The sequence below is a fragment of the Falco cherrug genome, chromosome 7, assembly GCF_023634085.1.
Source record: "Falco cherrug isolate bFalChe1 chromosome 7, bFalChe1.pri, whole genome shotgun sequence".
In the NCBI taxonomy this organism is placed as follows: domain Eukaryota; kingdom Metazoa; phylum Chordata; class Aves; order Falconiformes; family Falconidae; genus Falco; species Falco cherrug.
The window spans coordinates 45,249,981-45,274,209 of record NC_073703.1 but is presented as its reverse complement, the minus strand read 5'-3'; the positions used below and the strand labels follow the sequence as shown (position 1 = coordinate 45,274,209).

At 44.2% G+C, this 24,229-nt stretch overlaps 1 protein-coding gene across 11 annotated transcripts in view; it reads left to right on the top strand.

Moving 5' to 3' along the window:
• The window catches only part of TSPAN18 (tetraspanin 18), a 166,803-nt gene that overhangs the window by 129,773 nt on the left and 12,801 nt on the right, over positions 1–24,229 (top strand). For all 11 annotated transcript variants that reach the window (XM_055715442.1, XM_055715438.1, XM_005446943.3 and 8 more), the window contains 4 exons: positions 11,088–11,175; positions 17,238–17,332; positions 18,105–18,299; positions 22,229–22,303. In XM_055715442.1, the coding sequence (XP_055571417.1) occupies positions 17,270–17,332; positions 18,105–18,299; positions 22,229–22,303 (333 nt within the window). In that variant the 5' untranslated portion in view covers positions 11,088–11,175; positions 17,238–17,269. The remainder of the gene's footprint in view (positions 1–11,087; positions 11,176–17,237; positions 17,333–18,104; positions 18,300–22,228; positions 22,304–24,229) is intronic.

Here is a 24,229-nt window from a genome sequence, read left to right as displayed (position 1 = left end):
CAAGCTGCAGTTGCCTTTAGGGCACCTGGGTGCACAGCTTGAAAGAATGAAGGTTAAATATGGGCCCTGAGTGGGAGGCGGCTGGTGCCAATCAAACAGAAATATTGGAAGCTAAATTTACATGAGCGCACCTTATGTCCACATTAATATGCTTCATCTAAAAGATGTAAGAACAAACCTGTTTTCCCAGGGCTGCAAATAGGTGCTCTGTTATTGGGGGAAGTTTTGCACTGCAGCTTTTCTGCTTTGAGTATCAGATAATTGGAAGTGCCAGCCTCAAACTCCTGATCAGGTTTGTGTTGACTGGAAAACTTTTGTTCCTGAGCTACTTTTGAGGGAGCAGCCGTACACGCTGCATGTTCTAAAAGCGCTCCCACATCTACCTCCAGACTTCATTAGCAGCCTGGACAGCTAGGATAATACCGATCCTTGATCCCAAGTACCCTGTAGACTCTCTTGCCTCTGCTGACCTCCTGGAAGAGCAAGTTCACACCGTTGACATTGGGGAACAGTGGGCAGGGTGGCGTGTGGGCTGCTGTGCTGAAGATGAAGTTTCAAAATACATTGGGTTGACAATAGCTACCAGCTCCTAATGAGGATGCCCTTTCCCTCCAGTACACAAGTGCCTGCAGTGCAGCCTCTCTGTTGTCTGGGAGCCCTGGGGCACTGGTAATGCTGGTCAGTGAGGAACCTCAACAGTGTTGTGAGGGCTTTCAAGATGAAGTTTTTTGCTTTGTCTCCCTTCCTATCAATAGATCGTTGACTTGAGATCCTCCTGGTGAGGAGGTGACAGTGTGAACCTGCAGAGGAAAACTGCACAGGGTGTCTGTGTGAGGGCTGCAGGAGAGCGTTTTTGGAGACATTAGCTCTAGATGGATACTTCCACAGTTTTGAGCACATCATTGTGGAGAACATGGCAAAGGTGGACTGCAAGCCATCTGATCTTTTTCTGTCCGGTTGCCATGAGCTCAGAACTATGTGGTTCATATGATGGACTCTACCTGGGGTTTTGTACCTGAACTTCTTATAATACTACCATTCACTCAAAATGCTTGTTTTCATCTAAAGGTGATGATATTTTGAATACTCTTTTTCTGGGTACTTAATTTTTCGACTGTGTTCAGTACAGGCAGCCTGGCACTATCTGAACTAAATCTCTTGGATTCCACAGGTGGCAGGTAAGTGTTGTTAAATACAGGGGGTGGAGGACAATGAGGACACACCAGCTTGAAACGGCTTGCTGGAGTCTGTGAGTTTCTGTGAGAGATGTTAGTGGAACTGCGGCTATAAAGGGGTCTGAGCACTAGACAGGGGACCACAGAAGCTGCCCAGGACACTTGCTGGATTTCCTGGAACAAAGCCTCATCAGCTTTATAAAGGATAGTGAGCTTCATAAAGGACTTTCAGACTGTAATGTGGAAAGCAATCTAAGGCTTAAGTGGTATTAATGTTCTGATGCAAGGTGGTTTGTGCATCATCAGACATGCAGAATGGTGACCACAAATCGTGTTTCGAAATTCGTCATAAAACCTGCTGTCAGATGTGTTTGCACAGCAAGACTCCACAATGTTTTCAGAAAGATTGTTCTCCCCATGCTGACAACAGTGATGAGAGAAGACGCTGTTAAATGCTGTATCACTTGAGACAACATTTCTTGTCTTCGATGTGCAACTCAGTCTGACTGGGGTAATGCCCCAGCAGGACTGTCTTTTCATGCTGGGAATAGCTTGAACATCCTGTTGTTCTCTATGTTTTCTCACCCCAAACCTGGGCTGTTTTCCCTGTTTGCCCTGCAAACCTAGTTTACATACTTGTAAAATATATGCTTTTTAGCTGAAAGGCAGCATTGCTTTCAAATTGCATGCTAATCAAGAAAAGAGACACAGCAGAAGTGGGGGTATATTGAACTTCAGCCACTGAAAACTGGTGTGATTTTGCAGTTAGAATTCAGCCCGGTCCTGGCTGGGCTGACACGGAGGTTAGACTGTGGAGCCCCGCCCCTTGCAGGAGATCTGGTTTTATCATTAAGTTCTGTTGTCCTCCCTAAAAAGATTGCCTAGGCTTTGTAAAAATGGGAATTGCCAGACTGGGTCAGACTGTGTTCTTGCTTCTTTTGGGTGTGAAAAGCAAGGTGCTTAGCAGCCCAGCTACAAACTGGGTTTTGTACTGTTTTAAGGCCATGTGAGCTGCTCATGCCTTAATCATTCACTGATCCATTGGGAATTATTCCAGCTCCCCTGATTTAAATTAGAGTTTTTATGTCTTCAGTTTCATCAATTCATCAGCATTCAGAGTATTTCCATGGTTAAATTTGCTGTTTCAGCTTTGAAAGAGCCCTTATGATACCCTAGCAGTGCATGCCAGTTCTTAGGGCTGTGTGTGATTGATGGTGCTTCAGGTTTTGCTCCAGGCTATACCCAGTCTGCTTGCAAGTGATGCTGGTAGTGAAGTTTCCACTGCTGCCAGTATGTGTTTCTTAGATTACAGCAGAGCTAAAAACCTGAACCACTTCACAAGGAGAGATACAATCCTTTCCCCCTAAAGCTTGCAAACCTTAAAACAAAGCCTGCCTGGGGAGATTCTTTGGCACTGTATTGAATATCCTTGCTGAGAAATGGTTTCTTACAATTACAGCCTTCCTAATAGGCACCGTGGGTAGTATCAACACAAAGCTATCTGTATGACATGGTTTGACCTGCCTTAACCCCAGCCGGTCTCCTGGAGATGTCGAAAATATCTGCTCCATACAAAGGTCTTGCCTTTCAGGCAAAGTAGGAGTGGTTTGTTTAGAGTTCTAGCTTTCTGAGAGGAGACGTTATGCTTTTTGTGGGTGAAAGTCACCCCACTGAGGCTATCTGAAAGACTGTGCATCCATGTCATCAGGACATAAGCTGCTGTCTTTGTGTGCGAAAATGAATTGCTCCCCAAGTCTCTCAGCTTAAGACCACTGCAGATGCACTGTGACTAGGGAATAAGGATATTTGGGGAAAGCAGTGTATTGTTCATGATGTTCCATTCATTAAGGGGGAAAAGGTATGTTCTTTTAACTTTTAGCTAACATGAAATATTTGACCCAGATTTGCACCTTAATGAAAACTAGATCCCTGATAATGCTAGGTTTTTACATCCTTAAAAAATTCTTCTTTATAAAAAAAAAAATATTTTCTCCCCTGAAGAAATTTTAAATCTGTCAGCAGTGTAAGTGGGATTTGGATCATCCTCTGAGCAGTTAACTGGTAAGGAGATTTCCGTAAGGTTACTCAGTTCCCCTCCCCGTACATGGAAGAATGAGGTTATTGTGAGGGAAGTGTTGTAAGTGGCAATGGGAGCAAGTTCCCCCATATTCTTAGCTCAGCTAGGGAAAGCTTTACCTCCTCAAGACTCTACAATGCACATACCCTTTATTGCCTGGTTTTCCTGCAGTGTGAAGTGGATGCTTCCAACCCCAGGAGCCCCCAGAGCAGGGTGTGTGACCCCCTGCCATGCTCCGAGCAGGACCACAGCGGGTGCAGCAGGGTGGCCGCGTGGCGTGGGCACTGTGTGCTCCTCTCGTTCATGAGAGCTGCAGCGTGGGCCTGCCCATGTCATTGCCTAAACACAAGTGGAGGAAGTTTCATTAGGCACCTGTTATTTCGTCTGGAGAAAAGGAAGCTCAGGGGGCACCTTATGGCTCTCTACAACTGCCTGAAAGGAGGCTGTAGGCAGGTGGGGGTCCGTCTCTTCTCCCAAGTGCTGAGTGATAGGACAAGAGGAAATGGCCTTAAGTTGCACCCGGGGAGGTTTGGATTGGATATTAGGAAAAATTTCTTCACCAGAAATGTGGGCAGTTGTTGGAACAGGCTGCCCAGGGAGGTGGTGGAGTCACCATCCCTGGAAGTGTTCAAAAACCATGATGTGGTGCTTAGGAACATGGTTTAGTGGTGAACTTGGCATTTCTGGTTTAACAGTTGGACTTGATGATCTTAAAGGTCTTCACCAACCTAAATGATTCTATGATTCTATTTCTTAATTCCTGGAAGTGTTGAAGCGTGCTTGCCTGGGCTCAATGGCAGCCAGACTCCCCGTGACTGATGCTGGGAGAGGTGGATGTGTTGCTATGGTGCTGGGAGGTGCCTCCAAGCCCCACTGCTCCAGCAGCTGAGCCGGCTCCCAGCAGCATGTCCTAATTGTGGCTGTGCAGCAACAAAACAAATACTCAGAGATTTCCATGAAGGCTGTAATCAAAGGAGCATCCCTTGCTTTTTAATATGTGCTGAATGGGTTCATTTGTAAGCTTATTACGACTTCAGAGAGAGAAGCTATTAGGGTGATCATTAGCTGCCTGTGCGAATAGCAAGGAAAACTGTGGCATGTTCCAGAATAACCCCCTTTTTAATGTCTGCACTTTCAGATGCATTAACAATAACCAGCCATGCTGTCTTTCATGTTTCCCTTGCCATGAGTAAGGACAAAAGAGAAAAGAGAAGAGGGACAGTGAACTGTGTGCTTTCAAATAAGTTCAGATAGGAAGAAAAATGAGGTGTTAAGAGAGCAGCAAATTCACTAGCATGACATTGTGTGTCTTGATGCAGTATCTGTTATCCACTGGGAAAGCAAAAGCAGCTGGGAGACAGCCTGCAAGTCTTGGCTCATATCTCACTCGGTCCCTCTACTCCTGTCATCTATGTATGAATTGTGCTGAGGGTCTTTTGTCTGCCTGGAACCTGATGGTTGCTGGAGCGCTTAGATTATACATCTTTTGAAGGAAGAGAGAACATTTAGAAACACATATGCCAAGATTATGGGATTTATTAACTCTCCTTTATTTTCCTGCAGAACATCTGAAACTGTACTGTGGGCTGTGGCTGTGGTTCTCTCTCTGCTCCTTCTTACTCTTTCTTGATCAGAAATACCTGTAGTAAAAGATGCTGGATGGTTTGGGTGTTCATGACTTAATCGGGACAGGTGTGGTCGAGATCAGTCAGATTTACCTTTCAAACTACATTTTAGCTGTGGGTTTATGTCTTAGAATAACTTAAAGTTGCTGATTACAGTGAAACCCAGTTTAGATTTGCACATGGAATGTATATGAGATGTGTATCAGTTTGGCTATAAGCAGGGTACCTTAGACTTCATGTCTACCTCTCTTGCCTAGGTCATTTCTCATGACCTTTGCTGCATTCAAGTTTTCCTGGATGTATCACACCTATACCTTGTGAAATGTATTTATTTCCTAAATAAATAAATAAATCACTTTAAACTGTGAACTCCGTGGAATAAAGAATTTCCTATTGTGTTTAGATTTCATGGCACCGTGGGATGCACCGTTATTATTCTTGTTAAAAACATTTTAAAATGACCAGAATCAGATAAAGAATACCACTTCTCAAATTTCCAGCAATATTATTTTCTGGTTTATTTAGTATTACTAAGATCCCTCATTTAAGATCTGCTTTTCTTACAGGATGTTTTTCCAAACCTTTGCTTTTCTAGGCTGCCTAAACCTGACTAAACTGTTTTGGTTTTGCTTCTGTGTAGGCAATTACTGTGAACAAAGACAGTTTATTTTTCATTTTTTTTTTGTAAAATGGTTAATGCATTCAAAGTTCTGTTAGGGATTTATTTGGTAAAAGCAATTAAGATTAATCTCCAAATTAAATGGTGTTAAAGGGTGAGTTTCTTTTACCCCACCTCTGCCTTATGAAAAAAGCACTGAGAACAACAACAAAAAAAATAAGTTGACCTACTGATCTGGAGCTCCATTCTGTATTAAGATATAAAAGCAGGGGTTTCAAATTCCCTTGTGTGCTGGTTTTGGCTGGTATAGAGTTGATTTTCTTCATAGTAGCTAGTATTGAGCTATGTTTTGGATTTGTGCTAAAAAGTGTTAATTTTAATTATTCAGGGATGTTTTCATTATTGCTGAGCAATGCTTATGCAGAATCAAGGCATTTTCTGCTCTTCACATGGCCCCACCAGTGAGCAGGCTAGGGGTGCACAAGGAATTGGGAGGGGACATGCTGGGACAGTTGACCCCAACTGACCCAAGGGATATCCCATACCATATGGTGTCATGCTCAGCATCTAAAGCTGGTGGAAGAAGGAGGAAGGGGGAGACACACAGGCTCTTGCCTGTGCCTCTGCCCAGTCAGCCTGGGGCTGGTTTTCCTTGCTAAGGAGAGAACGTCATCATTTTTTTCACAGGACAAGACCTTGTGGCTCACGGTAATCCATTTTTCCTCCTCTGCACTGTTTCTCTGAAGCCTAGGAAGTATCAGGAAACTTCTTAAACTATTGGAAATGATAGTCTGAGGAGGAAAGGTTGCCACAGCAACTGCCCAGTGTTTCTGAGATGTATTCTGCTTCTTTGAAAACAATCACAAATGCCACAAACTGCTAAGACATTTGCTGCAAACAAAGCAAGGCTGTAGAGAAAGAGAATAGAAAAGAGCACCAAGGAGTCAGTTGTTGTAAAGGTGAGAAGTGTCAGGCTCAGGGAAAAAGTGTCAGGCATTTGCACTTCATGTTAAACCCCCAAAGCGTCTGGAATGTCGTGCGAGCGTATGGCGTGTTTCAGCACTTGACAGTATCTGACATGACAGTGGATAATGTCATTTGGCTTGTGATGCAACTCCATGATCCACTCAGAAGGGTGACATTTCTTCCATCCTGAAAGGAAATATTTTCAGACATAGGATGCCAAAGTTAGCCACCTCCCTTCTGGTATTCTAAATAGACTTCTTTCACTCAAAGAGTGTAACTTGTCAGCCAGAAGTGATCAGCTTTTCATGGGCTTGGGACTGGTCTCAGTATGGACTGGTGAACAGAGGTCAGGAGATCTAGCACAGCCATTCCCCTTTTAGCTTTGGTTTTCTTATCTGCTGAACAGAATTAATATTGTTATATCATCAGTGCATATAGTCTTTGGGTCATCTGTTTAGAAAGACAGACGATCAGTACCATATGATTCCATTGTGCTGCGGTTAATACAAGTGAAAGTACACCTGTGAGCTATCTGAGGACTTTTTTTTTTTTTAAGGAACAGAACTTCAGAGTTGCAGGCTATCAGATGTGTTGTTCTGTGCACTGTATCTTCTTTTCTGAGACGACTGATGCCTGTGTGTGAAAAACTGTGAAAGAGCCAGACATGATTACCTGCTGAACTTTGCCTGGGAAGGGGCCAAAGTGAGCAGTTCATGTTTTGACAGTGCTGTATGCATATTTGTGCTAGTTGAAATGGAGTGGTTTGTGGCCTGATGCTATACTGGCACTTCGTGTACCCTAGCACTTTTCCAAATGTTACAGCATTTGGGAGAATACATTCTGCTCTGGGACTTTTGATTTTCCATTTTGAATAGCTATGTACATGTGGGGGCTTTTAGCTTCATGTGATCTCACATATTCTATGCACACGTTGTGCAAAGCTGCAAATACGAAACAAGGTAAGTGCTGTATTATTGGTTTTGTTGCAAAGCTGGTGTTATTTATATGAAGCTTCAAGAGGTTCAGTCCAGCCCACTTTTCCCTCCCGTGTGTGACCGATGCGCTCTTACGCACAGCCTTTCGGTGGCAGAAATAAGTCTTTGTTAAAAGCAGACAAGAGCCAAGAAGGGATGTGGCCCAGTTGTCCTGAGCGCTCAGCACGGGTAGGAAACTTAGGGTAGTCTTAGCAGCAGCTCAGATTCATTTAAACACCATCCCAAGGCTCATATGATTTTAGTGTTATAAAAGCCAATCCAGTTATTGTTGTAAGGTATAGGATGCCCCTGAGGGCTTTGCTTACTCGACTGTACTGAGGAATTAAATGCTTTCAGGCAGTGCAACAACCTCACTCACGGCAAGGCAAGGCCAGGCAGTCATCGCTGGTAAATGGGCCCATATTACAGTGACATTAGCATTTTAATGCAACTAAAGAGGAGGTAGATTGACTGTAATTTAGTATCTAGTTGCACGGCCTTGTGCAGGTCCCCTCATCGCTGCTCCACAGGGGCCGATTATAGTTACACAGTGCACTTTGGAATCTAATTGGATTTACATGCAGTAATGTAGTTGTGTCACAGCAATGACTCCACTATGCAAGCACTAGGAAATTCCAGTGTGATTAGTTATTTATGCAGGAGCAATAGTTACAGGATAATGCATGGAGATGACAGTTTGTGCCAAGCTCCAGTTCAGGAGCAGCAAAGGTTTTACTTTTTTCTGAAGCCATTGCAAGGGAATGATATTAATCTGATCCTGCTCCCACAGAGATTTTTCTCCTCACCCTTCACCGTAAAAGCACTGACCTGTTGCAGAGATCCAACAGGATGTGACTTCTGTCTTCAGCTTCTCTTTTGTCTGAACATATGAGCTGGCGTGTGTTTTGGTTTTGTTAGATCTTGGAGGTGCGGTGAGCAAAGGGGACTGTGGCAGTGGCTAGAGGCGCTTGTGAAGCAGGACACCTGTAAGCCGTTCATCTGGTGGCCTTCCTGCACTAGTTAATATGCAGGAGATTGGATTTCTCCCAAAGACAGGCTTTGCTTCTCCATCTTGCGCTTTCCATTAATTTCATATTTTGCTTGCTACCTGTTGTCTACATCAGCCTCTTTCTGCCCCCTCCTTCTTTGCTCTGGCTCTCCAAAATCTGTCTTGCTGCATGAGGCCAGCAGGAGTTACAAGTTAGCGGCTTTTCCTTCATCAAAGCCTGCTCCTCACAAAGAGCTGCTCTAAAAGCAACACATGTGAACAGTAGCCAGTGCTTGGCAAGGAGACTTGATGCGATGGTTGTGAGATGAAAGAGGAGGCAGGACAGTGTGCCAAAGGCAGCTGCTCAGCCAGCTGAAGCAGCACGGTTTGCACACGTGCAGCTTCAAGGAAGGAGGCTTGGCCTCAGCCATTGCTCCAGCTTTCCACTGTGTTTCCCCAGCGACTGTAATTAAAGACATCAGGTTGCTCAAGTCACAATTAGGCATGGTGGTTTTGCACTTTCTGCAATTCTCCCTAATGACAGAATTGTAGCTATTAACCAGAAAGTCTGTTTGGCAGGGACTTCCTCCCCTTTAGGGCCATAGAGTAAGATGGAGCGTTGCTATTGTTTGGCACCAAACACATTCTTTTATCCCTTCTGACACAGCACCTGCTGCTACCTACTGAAGCATTTAAGCTCTTCCTCTCTGTGGTGCTGTAATTTCTTTAAAATATTGTGACTTAAGAGGAATAAAAAAATGAAATTCCTCTCCCACGCAGACCTTTGAGGGCTTGTAGGGATGTAATTATATGCACACGCAGTAGGAGCAGGAATCCTATCATTCTGTTTATTTTCCTAATGATAGGTTTATATAGCACAGTGTCATCTCCGCTTTAGAGACATCTTCTCCTGGCAGCAGCTATCCCAGGATAGTGGCATCACAGGAGAGGACAACTGAAGAAATTGTCTCTCAGTTGCACATGCAAAACACAGGATGAAGTGTACACACACACAAAAGAAATAAATAAAAAGGAAAGGGTGGGCACTGGGCTCTGACTGTCAAAACGGGCTGTGACGCTGTCTCTTGTCCTAGCTGCAGACTCTCCAAACCCCTCTCTGGATGTCCCTGAGCCTGCTGCAGCCATCTCCCAGCTGGTCATGCAGCACCCTTTGAACTTCCACACAGGTGGCAGAGCTGTACTGATCTGGGGCAGCCTTCGTATGCAGTATTGTAAAGTGGGGCAATTCAACCACTGCTCGGCAGATGCCTTCAATACTTCGCAGCAGAGATGGGTCGATTGGCTATAGATGTTTGCACCCTCCAGATTTCAAAAGGGAGGCCATCCCTGCTCATCATTCAGAGATGTAGGTCTACAGCGACAGAGGAAGAGCATTAAATAAGGGATTAATGCAAAACAAAAAGTCTATGAATATTCATTGAATGTTTTATATTGTAATAGTTTCAGCCACCTTGAAACTCCTTGTTCGCTTCCTGCCAACAACAAACGATAGACTTTTACTCACAGAAGTCTTAATGGGAGGCAATTTTCAAAGGCACATCCACAAATGTTTGTAGGAAACAGATGTTAAATGCACCCCCTCCAGAAATCATGATGAAATGCTGGCAGTGAGAGAGCAGGGATAGACCCAGGTGACTCATCTGATCCCTCACAGGGAAGCAGTGGCTTCAGCAAAGCTGCCAGTACTCCAAAACTATTTGCGAAGGATGAGTGAGTGAGTGCTGAGCAACCCTCCGTGAATATTGGACCCTTATGGCATGGGGTGCTATTTAAATAGGTAAAGGCTGCCCCTTCCCCATGGGCCCTGCAGCATGGAATTGGGACTGTGTTGGATGGATGGAAAAAACAACCTGGGAGAAGGTGCCCTGGGAAAGCAACAGTCGAACAAGCGTGCTTTGCATGTTACTCTGTAGTTCACCTCACCTTTGCTTAGTGATAAGTGTCATTATCATTGTGCAGGCAGGAATTAAAATTTACGGAGAGAATTCTAACTGTTAGCTGAAGGGAGGGCAGTGGTGGTCTGCACCTGGGTCCCCCTGCCTGCCCTGCTCTATCTAAGCCTTTGGGCGGGCAGCATGGTGACTGTCCCGTTCCTCTCTGTTGCTCCTCCCGGGTGGTGACAATGAGGCAGAGGGAGAGGAAATGGTTTGCTCAACTTGGCGTGAGAGCTGGCTGGAATAACGAGGGATAGTGCCCAGTGTCTCAGCCCACTGCTCCTAATAGCTGGGCTGGGCTTCCCAAAGATGCATTCCATCTCCCTTCCTCTGCCTTTTCCATTTTCCCGGTAAATGGGCTGTAAAGTCACAGCAGATTAAAGTTTGTCTAAACCTCCTATAAAATATTGAAGGTGCAGCTGGTATTAATCTAGTCCTGTTGTGGTATGAGGTGCATGTGTAATGGGACTATAGATTTACATGTGGTCTGTGGGCATTTAAAAACACCTCAAAGGTTCTTAAAGAGATTCTAAGGAATTGGATCCCTCACTGAGTATTAAAAGCTCTTCATTAGTGCTAATGCACACTAAATTAAGGTGGCAATTAGACTGAGCATATTTGTCAGGATGGTGTGTTTTAATAAATTGTGTATTTAACATGATTGCATTTTATTGGCTTCTGCAGTAATTGCATATTTTTCTCTTACAGGACAAGCTTGGCTAGAAAGAGGTACATGGGACACGCAGATGGTTAAAGACTAGAACAGACACTGCTTCAAGTCCCAAGATCTGTGAAGGTGAGTCCTGTTTATGGCTCTTTCTTCCTGCATGCCAGATGCTTTCTCTGTATCTCTGTCAAGGCTGGTTAGGTGTAGCTATGGTGTGCAGGAGAGGGGTAAGAAACCCACGTATCATCTCCCATCATATCACCTGTGAGGTGTTCTGACTGCAGCAAGTTGTCCCCCTTCAGTCTCCGAATTAAACTGCCCCTACCTCTGTTTTATCTAGAGGAGCAGCCTATGAGCCTATGTGGAAGTAATACTCCAAGAGGGTTTTCTGGAAGGCACCACCTGTTAAGAGATGTTCTCTTAGCAGACCCCACCACCTTGGATTAAAGGAATTGGGTACTGCTTGCAAGTAGTGAACACAGAAATCCTTTTGGGAGGGGGTACTCCATGAAGGAAGACAAGCATGCTAAGCCACGTCTCCATACCTGCAAGCCAAAGGATGGGCTGCCATGTTGCAGGGGAGAGGACACAGTGGAGCAATGCCAGGCTGTGGTGGTCATTCACCACTGGTGCAGCTTAGAGCTTTGGGGACATTTCTAGTGACATCTCAGCTGGGACAACCTCTAGAAGTTGGTCTGTTGGTTTGGAAGACAACCTGGCCCACATTTTCTAATTCCTTTAAAGGCTGTCCAGCAGTGGCTCTGGAGAGCTTCAAATATGTCTTCTGCTTTTACTTGATTGCATGTACACATAGATGTGATTTAGCACCATTTGCTCCTCAAGCCATTGGCTAATATTTTGTAGGAGGTACTTAGGTTTTAAAGGAAGCAATGGATGAGTTCAGTGGACAAGATCTTCATGCATGTTGACAGCAAAGAGGTATTTATGTTAAAAGAAGATATACGTGGACAACATGATGGAAGTGAGGAAAAAAGTGGTTTGCATGAGAGTTGGACAAGGTGACCTCTAGAGAACTCTCCCAATCTCGGTAATGTGATTTCTCTCAAGTATTTGAGATGGAGAGATTGTGATGAGCCATCAGGCAAGTGCGCAATGTCTGAATTTATTTAGTGAAATACAAATAGTCTGCAGAGGTATGTCAGGGGTGGGGATTACATGGTTGGAATGGTAGGCAATGAAAATGGTTCACACACTTGTTTTCAGCAGAGGGTAGGAGTGGTATGATATGGAAGATGCAAAGATTGAGACTGGTGAAGATGAAATGATGCTCCTGAGGGTTCTGATAGATTGACATATCCAAAGGATGCTCCTGTGTCCAGGTTACCTTTTGGTGAAAGGAACACCTCGGACAGGTGTTTTGAAAAATCTTTTCACAAGGAGGGTTGTCAAACATTGGCAGAGGTGCTCAGGGATACCGTGGTATCTCAGTCCTTGGAGATATTCAAAACTTAACCAATGTGACCCTGAGCAACCTGTTCTAACTTTGAAGTTGGATCAAACCTCATAACTAGCCCAGGTTGGAGGCAGTGGGTGTTTGTACTCAGTGACATCCACAGGTCCTGTCCAACCTAACTTTTTCAGTGATTCCATCTTCAAGGAAAAGGTAAAAGAACAATTGAAGTGAGACTGCAGGTTTCAAACCAGTGTGAAAGGGATATGGGGGTAGAGGGAAATGTCAGTGGTGGCAAAGAGAAACTTGGAAGCAGGTTTTGGGAGTGTGGTTGAGCAGCTGTCTTTAGATATCTGGAGTTCAAGGTAGCTGCAAGGCGTACAAAAGCAAATGTCAGAAGTAAAGAAATAAATGGTGGCTGGAGAACAAAAAAATGCATTGCCTTGTAAAACTAGACTTTATTCCTAACTGATTACAGCAGCTGGGGTATGTTTCCTGGCTATACTGCTGGGGATTTTTAGCCTCCCCATCACTTTGCAAGATAAGATTTGTATTGTAGGGGGAGAAATGTAGAATAATCTACCTAAGCAAAAGCTGAACATTTATAGCTACATTTCAGACCAAAACAAATGCATCTCATATGTCTCACAGGTCTGAGATGGGACAAGCCAGGGAAAGCATCTGTCAGCTGCTGTCTTCTGCAGTCCTGACTGTTAATATTTGCTTAGCATTAAATGTCTCCTGCAGAGGAGAACTTAATCTGTCACAGATTTGGGGCCTAGAGGAGGGGAGAGAAGATATTTTTAAAAGGTAGATTAAGACATATGTATTCAGTTTTTATTGCACTTGCACCAGTGTGTAGTAGGAGTAACTTGCAATATTTGCCTTTTTTGTGCATGACCTAAAAAGAAAAGCGGAAGGAGAAAGCAGCTCTGTGGGTCAGGATTGTCCTTTCATGTCAGTTACTTTCTCCATGCAGCCTGTCATCAGGGAATTCAAGTACCTTCAGCTCGTTAGTCAGGCAGCAGTTGGAACAAAAGGTTTTCAGAATTTTGTTATTTGTAAATAACATTACTTGAATTTTGCTTGCATTGTTTGTAAATATCATTAGTTACATACTTTTCAAAGTCTAGAGCACTAGTGCATGTACGAACTAGATGGTTATATATTTCATATACGCTGAAGTGCACGAGCTCTGATATGAAACAGGTTTAAGTGCTACGTAAGAGCTCAGATCACGGTTTTGGTTGATTTGACCTGTTTTAATCAGCACAATCACAGAATCCGAAAGCTGATCTTGCATTTGCTGTTTGGGAATCTGGGTACCCAGCGGAGACTGGAAAAGGTGTGTTATGCTGGCATGTGGGAAACTCTCCAAGCTCTAAGTTCCAGCACTGAAACAGTTGCTCATAGCTCCTGTTTCTCAGATTAGATCAGTGGGTTGGCATTTTTTGGAAGTTTGCATTGAGCTCTTCTGATGTGGAAGCTCTGATGTGCTCTGTTCTTGGCTTTGCCAGCCCAGACCTCACACTGCCACCAACTTCCCTTTGCACATCCTGAGATGAAGGGCTTTGGGATTTGTAAAGCCCACTGGGTGTGTTCCTGGCTTGAAGCATAGCACAATTAGTGGGGTTGCTTTGCTGTGTGAACATGGTGGGTTTAGAAATTACAAATCTGAGCCTAGCACCACCACTGGGGACAATTTCTTACCCAGGCAAACAAGGGTGTTCTCATTTGTCGAAGCTGAGTGTGCATTTTAAAATGAAAACGTTTTAACATGCTAGGTGGATGCACGGGCAGGAACAGTGCAAGGAGTCATAGCTTAGGTTTCTCTTTGAAAAGAAAAAGAGGCATGTACTCGGCTCGTGTGAATCAGAGCAGTTTCAAGGGAGCCTGCTTGTCTTGCAGAGGAAGCAGACCCAGACGTGGAAATTAAAGTAAGGCAGGAATGTGATTTATCAACTCTACAAAGCAGCAAGACAGTCTTAGGCTCAGGAACTGCCGCTTCTTGGACAACAGGCAATGTTTTTCATGTAGGTGCCTCTGCAGTGAGATGAGTGTGAACAATGTGAAGTGGCACAATACGGCTAAACTGGTTTGCTTCTTATACCTTTCTTACCTCAGGATACTGGGATACTGTGGGTGGATGCTCAAAGCAGCAGGACTTTGAAGTTTCTCAGATAACTTTCAGACTTTGGCTAATATACTGAGATCTAGCCATCCTTTGTTTCATTGGAGAATAATTTTTTTCGTGTGGTGATGGGAACATCTGGGAACATGTGGGGCACTTGAAGTTCCAGTATCCTATCGATTTGTCTGTATTTTCATATCCTCCTCTACTATAATGTCCAGGCTTGTGGGTTAGTGGAGCTGAAGGTTCACCTTTCCCATGAAACTGAAGAATTCCCTCCCCAGCTCCTCTACCCTTCTGGACTTCAAAATCTTTCTCAGATTTGCAGACGTGGCTTTAAATCAGGAAGCTGTGGGTATCTCCTCCAGGCCCATGTCAGAGCTCTGTGCCCATCTCCTGCAGTTGTGGTCTCGGCTTTGAGTCTTTTTGGGCTGAACAGTTGTGTATTCAAGGTATAAGAAAATAAACCTTGTAAAGCAAAATATTGCCCTTGTTCTCAGGTTCAGATTCAGACTTTTGTTTCTCCAGAAGTGAGGTGAACTGTAAGACTGGCTTTCTGGATCTTCTCGGGATCCCTCTAGCTAAGGGGATTGCCTGGGCAGTGCCCAGCCTGCAGAGGCACACTGCTTTCCTGCCCCAGGTATGTGAAGATGCAGAGGGAAAGCAGCTGCATGTCCACATGAGCTTCTGCATTGTACCATTTGTTTCTCTGCCTGTTTTGCCACTAGGAAGGAACTGATCTGATTTTAAACCAAGTCAAAGAAGTGCAGCAAACACACACTGTACAATAAAAATCTGGCTCTTACCTTAGGCAGCCCCTTGCTGGGAGCTCTGCCTGCTACGGGTTTTCTCAGCTTTTTGGCTAAAGCAGAGCAGTTCCCATGGTCACAGAGGGAAGCACCCTGTGAGGCTCTGCAGCACCCACAAGTTTTGCAGGTTAACAGAAACGATGACGGAGTGAAAGAAATAGTTTTATTTCTGGCCTGGTGAAAACCTTGGATAATTTTTTCTTTTAAGTGAATTGAATGTGTGTTAATAACATAGCATATCATTGGGTGCAGGTCTGTTTAGGGAATGGCATTTGCAGTGGAGAAAAGGAAAGAGATGGGTTAAGAAACACATGGGCTTTGGGAAGGCATCTCTAGGGAGCTAAGCAAACTTGTGCCTCTGTGTTTGTGTATGTATGCATCCACCTGGGCATGGTCACATGACTGACTGCATTATCACAGAATTACAGAATATTTGGGGTTGGAAGGGACCTCTGGAGATCATCTGGTCCAACCCCCTGCTAAAGCAGGTTTCCTAGAGCAGCGTGCACAGAGTCGTGTCCCATCGGGTTTTAAACACCTCCATTGAAGGAGACTCTAGAGCCTTTCTGGGCAGCCTGTCCCAGTGCTCTGGCACCCTCAGGATAAGGAAGTTCTTCCTCATATTCAGATGGAACTTCTTGTGTAGCAGTTTGTGTCTGTTGCCCCTTGTCCTGTCACTGGGCACCACTGAACAGAGCCTGGCCCCATCCTCTTGACACTTGCCCTTAAGATGTTCTGTAGATATTGATAAGTTCCCCCCTCAGTCTTATTTTCTCCAGGCCAAACAGGCCCAGCTCTCCCAGCCTTTCCTCACAAGGGAGATGCTCCAGTCTCCAAGTCATTTTCTGTTTCAGTGAAAATTTTACTATTTTATGTATTTATTTGTCTGTCCCTCTAGGGTACTTGGTGATATAATTGCATATTGGGAGGCATGGTCACTTGATTAAATACCAAGCAGAAACTTTCTTCCAATGTAGTCTCAGTGGTCAGGATTTATAGCTGCTCTTCCAATAGGAGTACTGTCCTAAGCAGTTTGTTGTCTCATTCAGACATGGAGTTCCAAAACTGGTTAAGATTCCTTAGCACTTTTTCCTGGTCTTAAAGGCTTACTGACATGGATCCGTGGGCTCTGCCTGCAGGAGCCCTGCGCAGTGAATGGTGCAGAGACGACCACTCCGCAGGCACAGCAACATTTCACACTGCACGACAAGCAGATGTTTGCCCCAGGCTGAGTGAATGTGTGAGGACAGCCTCCTCAGGCCCCCCCACATCCACACACTGCAGGCATTCCCAGCCCAGCTTCTCCAAATGTCTGCAATTTTCCCTGAAAGTCTTGTCCATGTTTGTGTGGCGTTCATTCTGTACAGGAAGGTTGTAGGGAGCTAACTGTCCCCATGCTTGCTTGTGAGTCTTTCTCATGGGCACAGCTTATTCCGGCTCCCGTGTCAATATGACCTTTTGTTGTGTGAAGTAGGCAGGTACATTCAGTGCTTCTTACACTTGACAGGCTTTAACGACTGAAGGGAAAAAAAAAATCTTCATGTGCAGAGGGGTGGGTTTTTTTCCCCCAGCATCTAACTCTGCAAGCAAAGCTAGACCTTTCCTCTCCTGTGACCTTCCTCTTCACAACTCTGTCTGTCTTTAGACCTGGAAGAATGCAAAGGGACTTAGCAGCAATCGTAATCTCTTACTAGCCTGTGCTATGTTGCCTTGTTCGGGTAAGAGATGAGCTCTTCTGTCTAATGAACTTCACAGGATCTGGGGGGAGATACAAGTGGAGACAGGATTGTGTCATTCCAATGCAAAATGAGTGTGCTAAGGAAGTTCTGGTTTTTTGCAGGAAGAATCGGATCAAGGAGCCTGAAGACGACCATGGAGGGAGACTGTCTGAGCTGTATGAAGTACCTGATGTTTCTTTTCAATTTCTTTATATTTGTAAGTATTTAGAATCCACTTTCTCTCCTGGTTCCTCCTGTTTCCAGCAGCCTGCTGCTCCCCAGCAGGACAGGCTGTAATTTGGTAAAGTTGCCATGGTACAGAATAGTCCCTCAGCTTTGCACTAACAATCACTGAGGGTTTTGCAGCATCCAGAGATGCTCAGACATTCAGCAAGCCAGTGCAGCAGTCATGCTGTCTGAGTTATTCCTGTCCTTGGCAAGGGAGACCAGAGGAAAAGCTGTAACTAGTGGTATACATGGTCTGTCCTTGAATGACAGGAGAAAGTGTTTTCTAGTCCTGGGTGCCCTGCTGAGGTTTTTGCTAGGAAACAGTAATTTTCCTACCAAACATAGAGTCATTCTCGGTGATCATGTTGCTCTTGTCTTTGACAGGAAGGGTGGGAGCACCCAGCCACCCTGGCCTCTGGCAGGGATGGTTCATGTGTGCCCCTTCACTTGGCTGTCCCCTACAGATGTGGCAGCAGCTGGAGACTTTGTCTTTCAGCATTAGGGAGGGAGTAAACAGTTGTTAGAGTGACATGTAAAGGAAGAACAGTGCTTTTGCTGCTAATGGCTCATTTAGTAAGCAAGAGTTACTAACAGCAGCGTGTAAGCAGTTACCTGCTCAGCAGAGTATATATGCCACAGAGAAACATGAATTCTCCAAGTGAACACCTTTGATCAAAAGATAGCAGTGAATCAAATTTTTCTGCAGCAGTTGTTTTGTGTTGACCTGTCTCCCTCTCTCTCCTCTCCCTGTGCCGTGACAGCTGGGAGGAGCATGCCTGCTGGGACTTGGGATCTGGGTCATTGTGGATCCCACAGGTTTTCGAGAGATAGTGGCTGCCAACCCTCTGCTCTTCACAGGAGCATACATCATGCTGGCTATGGGAGCGATGCTCTTTTTGCTGGGTTTCCTCGGCTGCTGTGGTGCCATCCGTGAGAACAAATGCCTCCTGCTTTTTGTAAGTGTCCTTGCATTTTCTGTTGGCCTTGTGGTGCTTCCCAAGAATTGAGGTGACTGGATAGATAGTGCAGTGATAAGCGTGCAAATGGGTGTCTGTTTTTGTAGCCGTTCTTCCCTCAGGTAATAAATAGGCTTAGGATACTTCTAAACACAGCTAGAAATATAAAGAATTTGCTTTTTCCCTGTGAGCCCAGTGGGTATGGAGTCTGGGAGTGTATTCTGATCTTGTTAAGCTTAGTTTCAAAATGGTCCTATTTGGTTGTTTGGGTGTTTTTTTATTTTTTTAGAAGTGACCAAATATAGTCCTCTCTTGGCCATCCAAAACCCACTGCTCCACTTGTGGATTCATTCCTCAGTGGTTCACAGGAAAGCAGAAGGAACGTGTAGAGCAACACACCTGTGTAGTGGAGCCCCCCACGTCAGCAGAAGTGCACAGCTCAGAACTGCGTGGTGGCCTGTCATTGCCACCACCATCTCAATAGCTAGTCACTCCCTCATGCAGCCTAGTCTACTCCAAAAATGAACCAGATTTGTTATCTTTGGGCAAATTTGCCCCTGAATGATAGGGTTAAATTTTGGACTGGGTGTTCATCAAGTACTACTTAAAAAGAGTTAGCCTCTAAAATAGGTCATTTCTGACCTCCACTGTAAGTTCTGATGCTGCAGGGTTTCTAGCCATTATCTTACTGGAAGGAATTACCAGGTATGTATTGAAAGACAAAAAGAATTAGTTTTATTTTTCATTTTTGTCAAATGTGAACTTTTTTTTCTCCCTCTGGGTCCTTTGGGGTTTGCTTTTCTTGTTTGGGGATTTTTTTTGTTGTTTGGTTTTGGTTTTGGTTTTGTTTTTTTTTTTAAATCTTGATCTTACGGTGGTTTGTTATGATTGTATCTTGCACAAGCTGGTCTTGTCTCTAACTTCAAGTAGAACAGGGAAGTCCCCTTTCTTGTACACAAAACCATTTTTTCCTAGACATGTGTGGCTTCACTGAGAAAAATTCTTTCTAGCCCTGGGCTCATCTACCCCTTGAATTCATAGCCTGCAAATGAGAGCCCTTTTCTGGAAGCCGTTGTGGGTTTGATTTCTAGTGACTCACTTCAGAAGTAAATCATAAACCCAAATGTATCACCTGTGAAGTCATGGAGATCTGCCCAGAGGAACCTAACAAACTGCAAAGGATCAGGCCCCATGAGCCTGAGGTTACTTCAAAGCCTGTCTCTGTCAGACTAAGATACTAAAAGTTAAGTTTGATGAGAATTATTGATTGTAATTGAATAGGAGAGTAATTTTTTCCAGTTTGGACCATGTCCAGTGAATAAAGATTGGGGACCTGGCTGGAGGAAGGGAGCCCTGGGCTATGCTCTTTCCTGATTTAATGTCACAGAGTAACATCACAGTTTGAATGTTCCTCCTGGTGTTTTAGTCATACGCCAGTGCACCTAATTTTGTGGTTAATACTTTTCTGTCTCTTAGAGATAGTTCTGAGCCCCGCTGCTTTATTTATTTACTTTTGTTATTATTTTATTTTATACTTGGAATGTGAGAAATATATGAGCTGGAAGTAATGCTCTGGACTAGGAGAAATTCTAAAAGTAATTACTGGATGAAGAATTAGTGTTCCACTTTGATCAGGTCTTCCAGGGCTTCTGGTATCAAAGTCAACTCTGTTAAACAACCTGTCATCTCATGTCCAACAGCAGTGAAGCACATGGATGAGGATCTGTGCTGATACCAAGTGAAAAGAGATATGTTGCTAATTTCTGAGTGTTTTGGGGGCCGCACCAGCTGACGTTAAAATGCATAAAACATCTCTGAAACCAGAAGTCTGATGGGAGTAAGTTTTAGGTGTTGAAAAGGCAAACCGTTCATGAGTATATGCCAGAGAGACCGGGAACACCTTGCAAAATGGAGAGTGTTAGGCTTCCCGGGTTGGTAGCTGGGGAGAAGTTGCTAGATGAAATCAAGTCCGCTTACAAAGTTGTTAAAGAATTGACAAGCCAGAGAGCTGCTTGAGTGAGAACTCAGTGGTGCATAATGTATATCTGAGGCTTTTAGTCCAAATGTAAACAGAAGATTGAAGGGACAAGACAGATGCACAAATGCGTGTTCCCTTGGTTCTGGCTTCTATGGTTGCAAGGACTTTTATTTTTCATTAAGCTGCTGATCTTTTGGTAAAAAAACATCGCTGTGGAACCTAACATGTTGCATTGAGCACAAGGCTGTGAAGTGTTTCTGGATTTCCCAGCATTCAGACTTGACTCACAAAAAGGAACAAAAATTGGCCCGCAAATCAGACATTGAATAACTTCTGGATTGTCCTGAAGACCCTCTGACTGCAAAAGAACTCCACAAAAATTAGAATCCAAAGTGCTGTTGAGCATACAACACTGCATCACAGGATTGAATTCAGCTTTGGAACAAGAACAGTCCACGTTAGCTTAATTTGGCTTGGTTTTGAGTACAGACGTCCTGTTTTGCACTCTTGTAAAATGGGTGCTGTAGCCCCTGAAACTTTTCAGGACAAAAATGTGGATCCTTTGGATTAAAGGCAGTTGCTGCTCTTTTTGGAACAGCATTGCTGAAACTGGAACAGATGAGTTGTGAAAAAAGGAAACATGAAACATTGATTTCTGGAAACTTCTAATAAACCTCTAACCATCTCCAGGAGCTAAAGCAGGATTTCTGATGAACATGTGAGACCCCGCTCCTCAGGATGTTCACCTGGAATGGGGCAGGGGGGTACCTGTGTTCAAGTGTTCAGTCTTAAGCATGAACTTGAATGTGAGGCTGCTATGTCCCATGCATTAACCAGCTGGCTGTTTAAGTGCTCTCATAGATCAGTAATCGATTTAATTTTGGAAGGCAAAACATAATAAGCAGATTTTTACTTTCCTCAAAATGTAGAATGAGAGCAAGTTCTGAAACACCGATGATCCATCAGCAACTTCTCATCAGCCCTAATGGCTGCTCATGTTTTTTCTACAGTAACAGTTACAAATCTGTAATGCAGACCGCACAGTGTAAGTCTAAATCAGTTTGGGAATGATAATGAAGCCTATCAGAGATAATCGGGGAATGGCTGCTTCTACATCTGCACAGATCTGTGCCAGAGCTTGGGTGAGCATGTGTCTCCCAGTAATCAGTAAATGAAATGCAATTAGCAGGGTGATGGGATTAATCACTTGATCACCACCTTAGACCTCTTAGTGACTATGCTGAGATCCCTTGATGGATGATGATGTGAATTTGTAAAGCATCGTTCATTCTCATCACTTGTTCTTTGCCCTCCTGTGGTGAAATTAAAAGTGTCTCAGAGCTGGAAAAAAGAAGCCACACAGAAAACTCAAGCAGTAAGAATACATTATGGAGTTAACTAGTTCAGCAAAATCAAGCAACAGCATTCTGTTAGCAACTGAAGTGCCTGCTCATCTGACTCTTCTTGTTTTGTCATTTGAGCCCAGGCTCCTTTTGTTTCCACTGCAGAAGCAAGAAGACAAATGGGACAGGGTGGTGCGTGCACATTTCCAGTGGGGAAAAATCATTATAGCTTTGATAATTGACAACAAAACAAGATTTTGCCCACTCCAAGCAGGTAGTTTGAATTCTCTCTCCATTTACCAAAATGCGCGGTACACAGCATTTCAAACACTGTTTATAAATCAGTGCTTGGGGATCACAATGGTACTTCTGGCTCCATCTGCCTGCCTTCTGTTTCAGAAGGACCTTCAATAACCTTCTGACACACACACAAAAAATTTCAGATTTCTCTTGTGTTTATTTCTAATTGTTGCTTCAACCACCTTCATTGGTAATATGCACCGCATGTTTGTTACCCTCCATGTAATGTGGTCTTACTGTATTTTGGTTTGGTTTGTTGGGGTTTTTTTTTGTTTTGTTTATTTGTTTTTGCATCTTCTCTCTTCCAGTTCTTCATGTTTATTTTGTTAATCTTCCTGGCGGAGCTTTCGGCTGCAATCCTGGCTTTTATCTTCAGAGAAAATGTGAGTATCTGATGGTGGGCAAACTCCGAATCCCGTTAGAATTGTGCCCAGCTAGAGCATGGTATTAGAGGGTGGCTACTTCATTTGTCGAGCAACTGTTTGTTACAAATACCGACAAACCTGCTTCACTACTGCCCTCAGTCTGCCGATCTGCCAGCAAGCCAGTGAATGCTAACTAGCCTGGCATGTGCAGGGTGGGTGGTTTACACGCACAGGAGGTACACACTGAGGGACTACTGAAATCCTGGAGTTTTTAGTCTTCCTGATTCTCTTGAAGCCAAACCAGTTGCACATTCCAACAGAGGAAAGTTTTAAATAAAGTCACACTAAGGTTAAAACCAACTCTTTTCAATATAGAATGTGTTTAATATTAATAGTGAAACCTGTTTTGCCAACAGAGCCAATGCTTCCTCTGCAGTGCAAAAACTGTCTTGTGCATCTTCTAATCACATTCCTTCCTGAATTTTTATGTTCTGGTGCTCACCAGATTCCTCTCAATGCTACTTGTAAGATAATCCTCCTGATCTGCCCTAAGCAAGGCTCCCCCTTTTGAGTCTTATCAATGGAGCCTTTGCATATTGCCCTGCTTACAAGTTTCTGGTCCTTCTCTCCACAGCTTTGTATGATGTAGCCTTTCTTTACTCTGTTGCTATACATATTATTCTATGGCTACCATGCCTCCCCTATGCTAATATTAAGCTTTTACTACACTAGCAGTAAGCGTAGTCTCATTTCTGTCTTTAACCAGCAAAGGTTTGTTCATTCTTTTCATGTTTGCACATGGGCAAAGAGCCTGACTGAACTAGTCCATCCTTCTGAAGTCATCCCATTTTTGAAATATGACTGAGTGATGGCTGTGAAAAAATATTGGCCAGTAGAGATGGTCACTAATTACTGTTAGTATCCTTTTTTTTGGCCTCTGACAGTAGTAACAGCATGTACAACACATTCCCTGTACTGAACATGACAGAAATGTGGCATAAGCATAGAAGGGCCATGTATAAAGATGGTTTTCCTGAGACAGGATATACTTTTAATTTTATTTAGATAAAAAGATTTTGCTAAGCAAAGAATCAAGACTTAGGAAGCTCACAGCAAGACAATGTGATTGTTTCTGCAGTAGGATGGTCTTGGGGAAGGTAGTAAGAGGATTTCTGCAGCACCACCACCCTGTATAAGCTGGTGGTCTGTTGGCTTTGCCTCAGATCTGAAGGCAGTGGCAGATCTGAATGGCACTCTGTACACACAGTGGGTGCCCCTTTCCAGCTTAGGCTTTGAGGCCATGCCCACATGGGAACAGCTACTGCTCCATAAATAGATTGCAGCATGGTGGGGTCTGGTGTGTTCTGGTCATTACAGCACTGCTGTTAGGAGTTTTTAGAGAATTTCTTTGGTTCAGCGAAGCCGCAGACTGCAAATGTAGGAACTGCCCTGTAGACCCAGGTACAGGCTTCATGACACAGAGAACATGGTCCCTGGTGAGCAGGGGCTGGGCAAGCAGCTGGCAGCTGACTGCTCCCACCTTCCCTGTGCAAAACTGGTAAAAGATACAAGAAAATAGCCAGGCTTGCTGTGAGTCCTGGGGGGTGGGGGTGACTGCAGGGCTGGGGCTGTGTCCTCCTCCCCCAGTCACGAAAAGCCTGCTTACATCTTGCTTCTGGGCAAAGCATCAGTACCTTCCACTCCCATGTAAGCTGTGGGTCATGTGAGGACATGTTATCTTGCAAGATAAGGTCACAGTGGTTATTCCAGACTTCTGTGGCATCTGACAATGTTTTGTGAGATAAAACTTGAAGGGGAACAAACTTCTGTCTTTCTTGAGCTTGTCTCCTTGTCTGCATCACCAGCTTCCCACTCTGCCAGAATGACTGACAGGAAGGGCTTAAATGGGAAGGAATGAAGAACATCAAACCCCAACATAGCTAG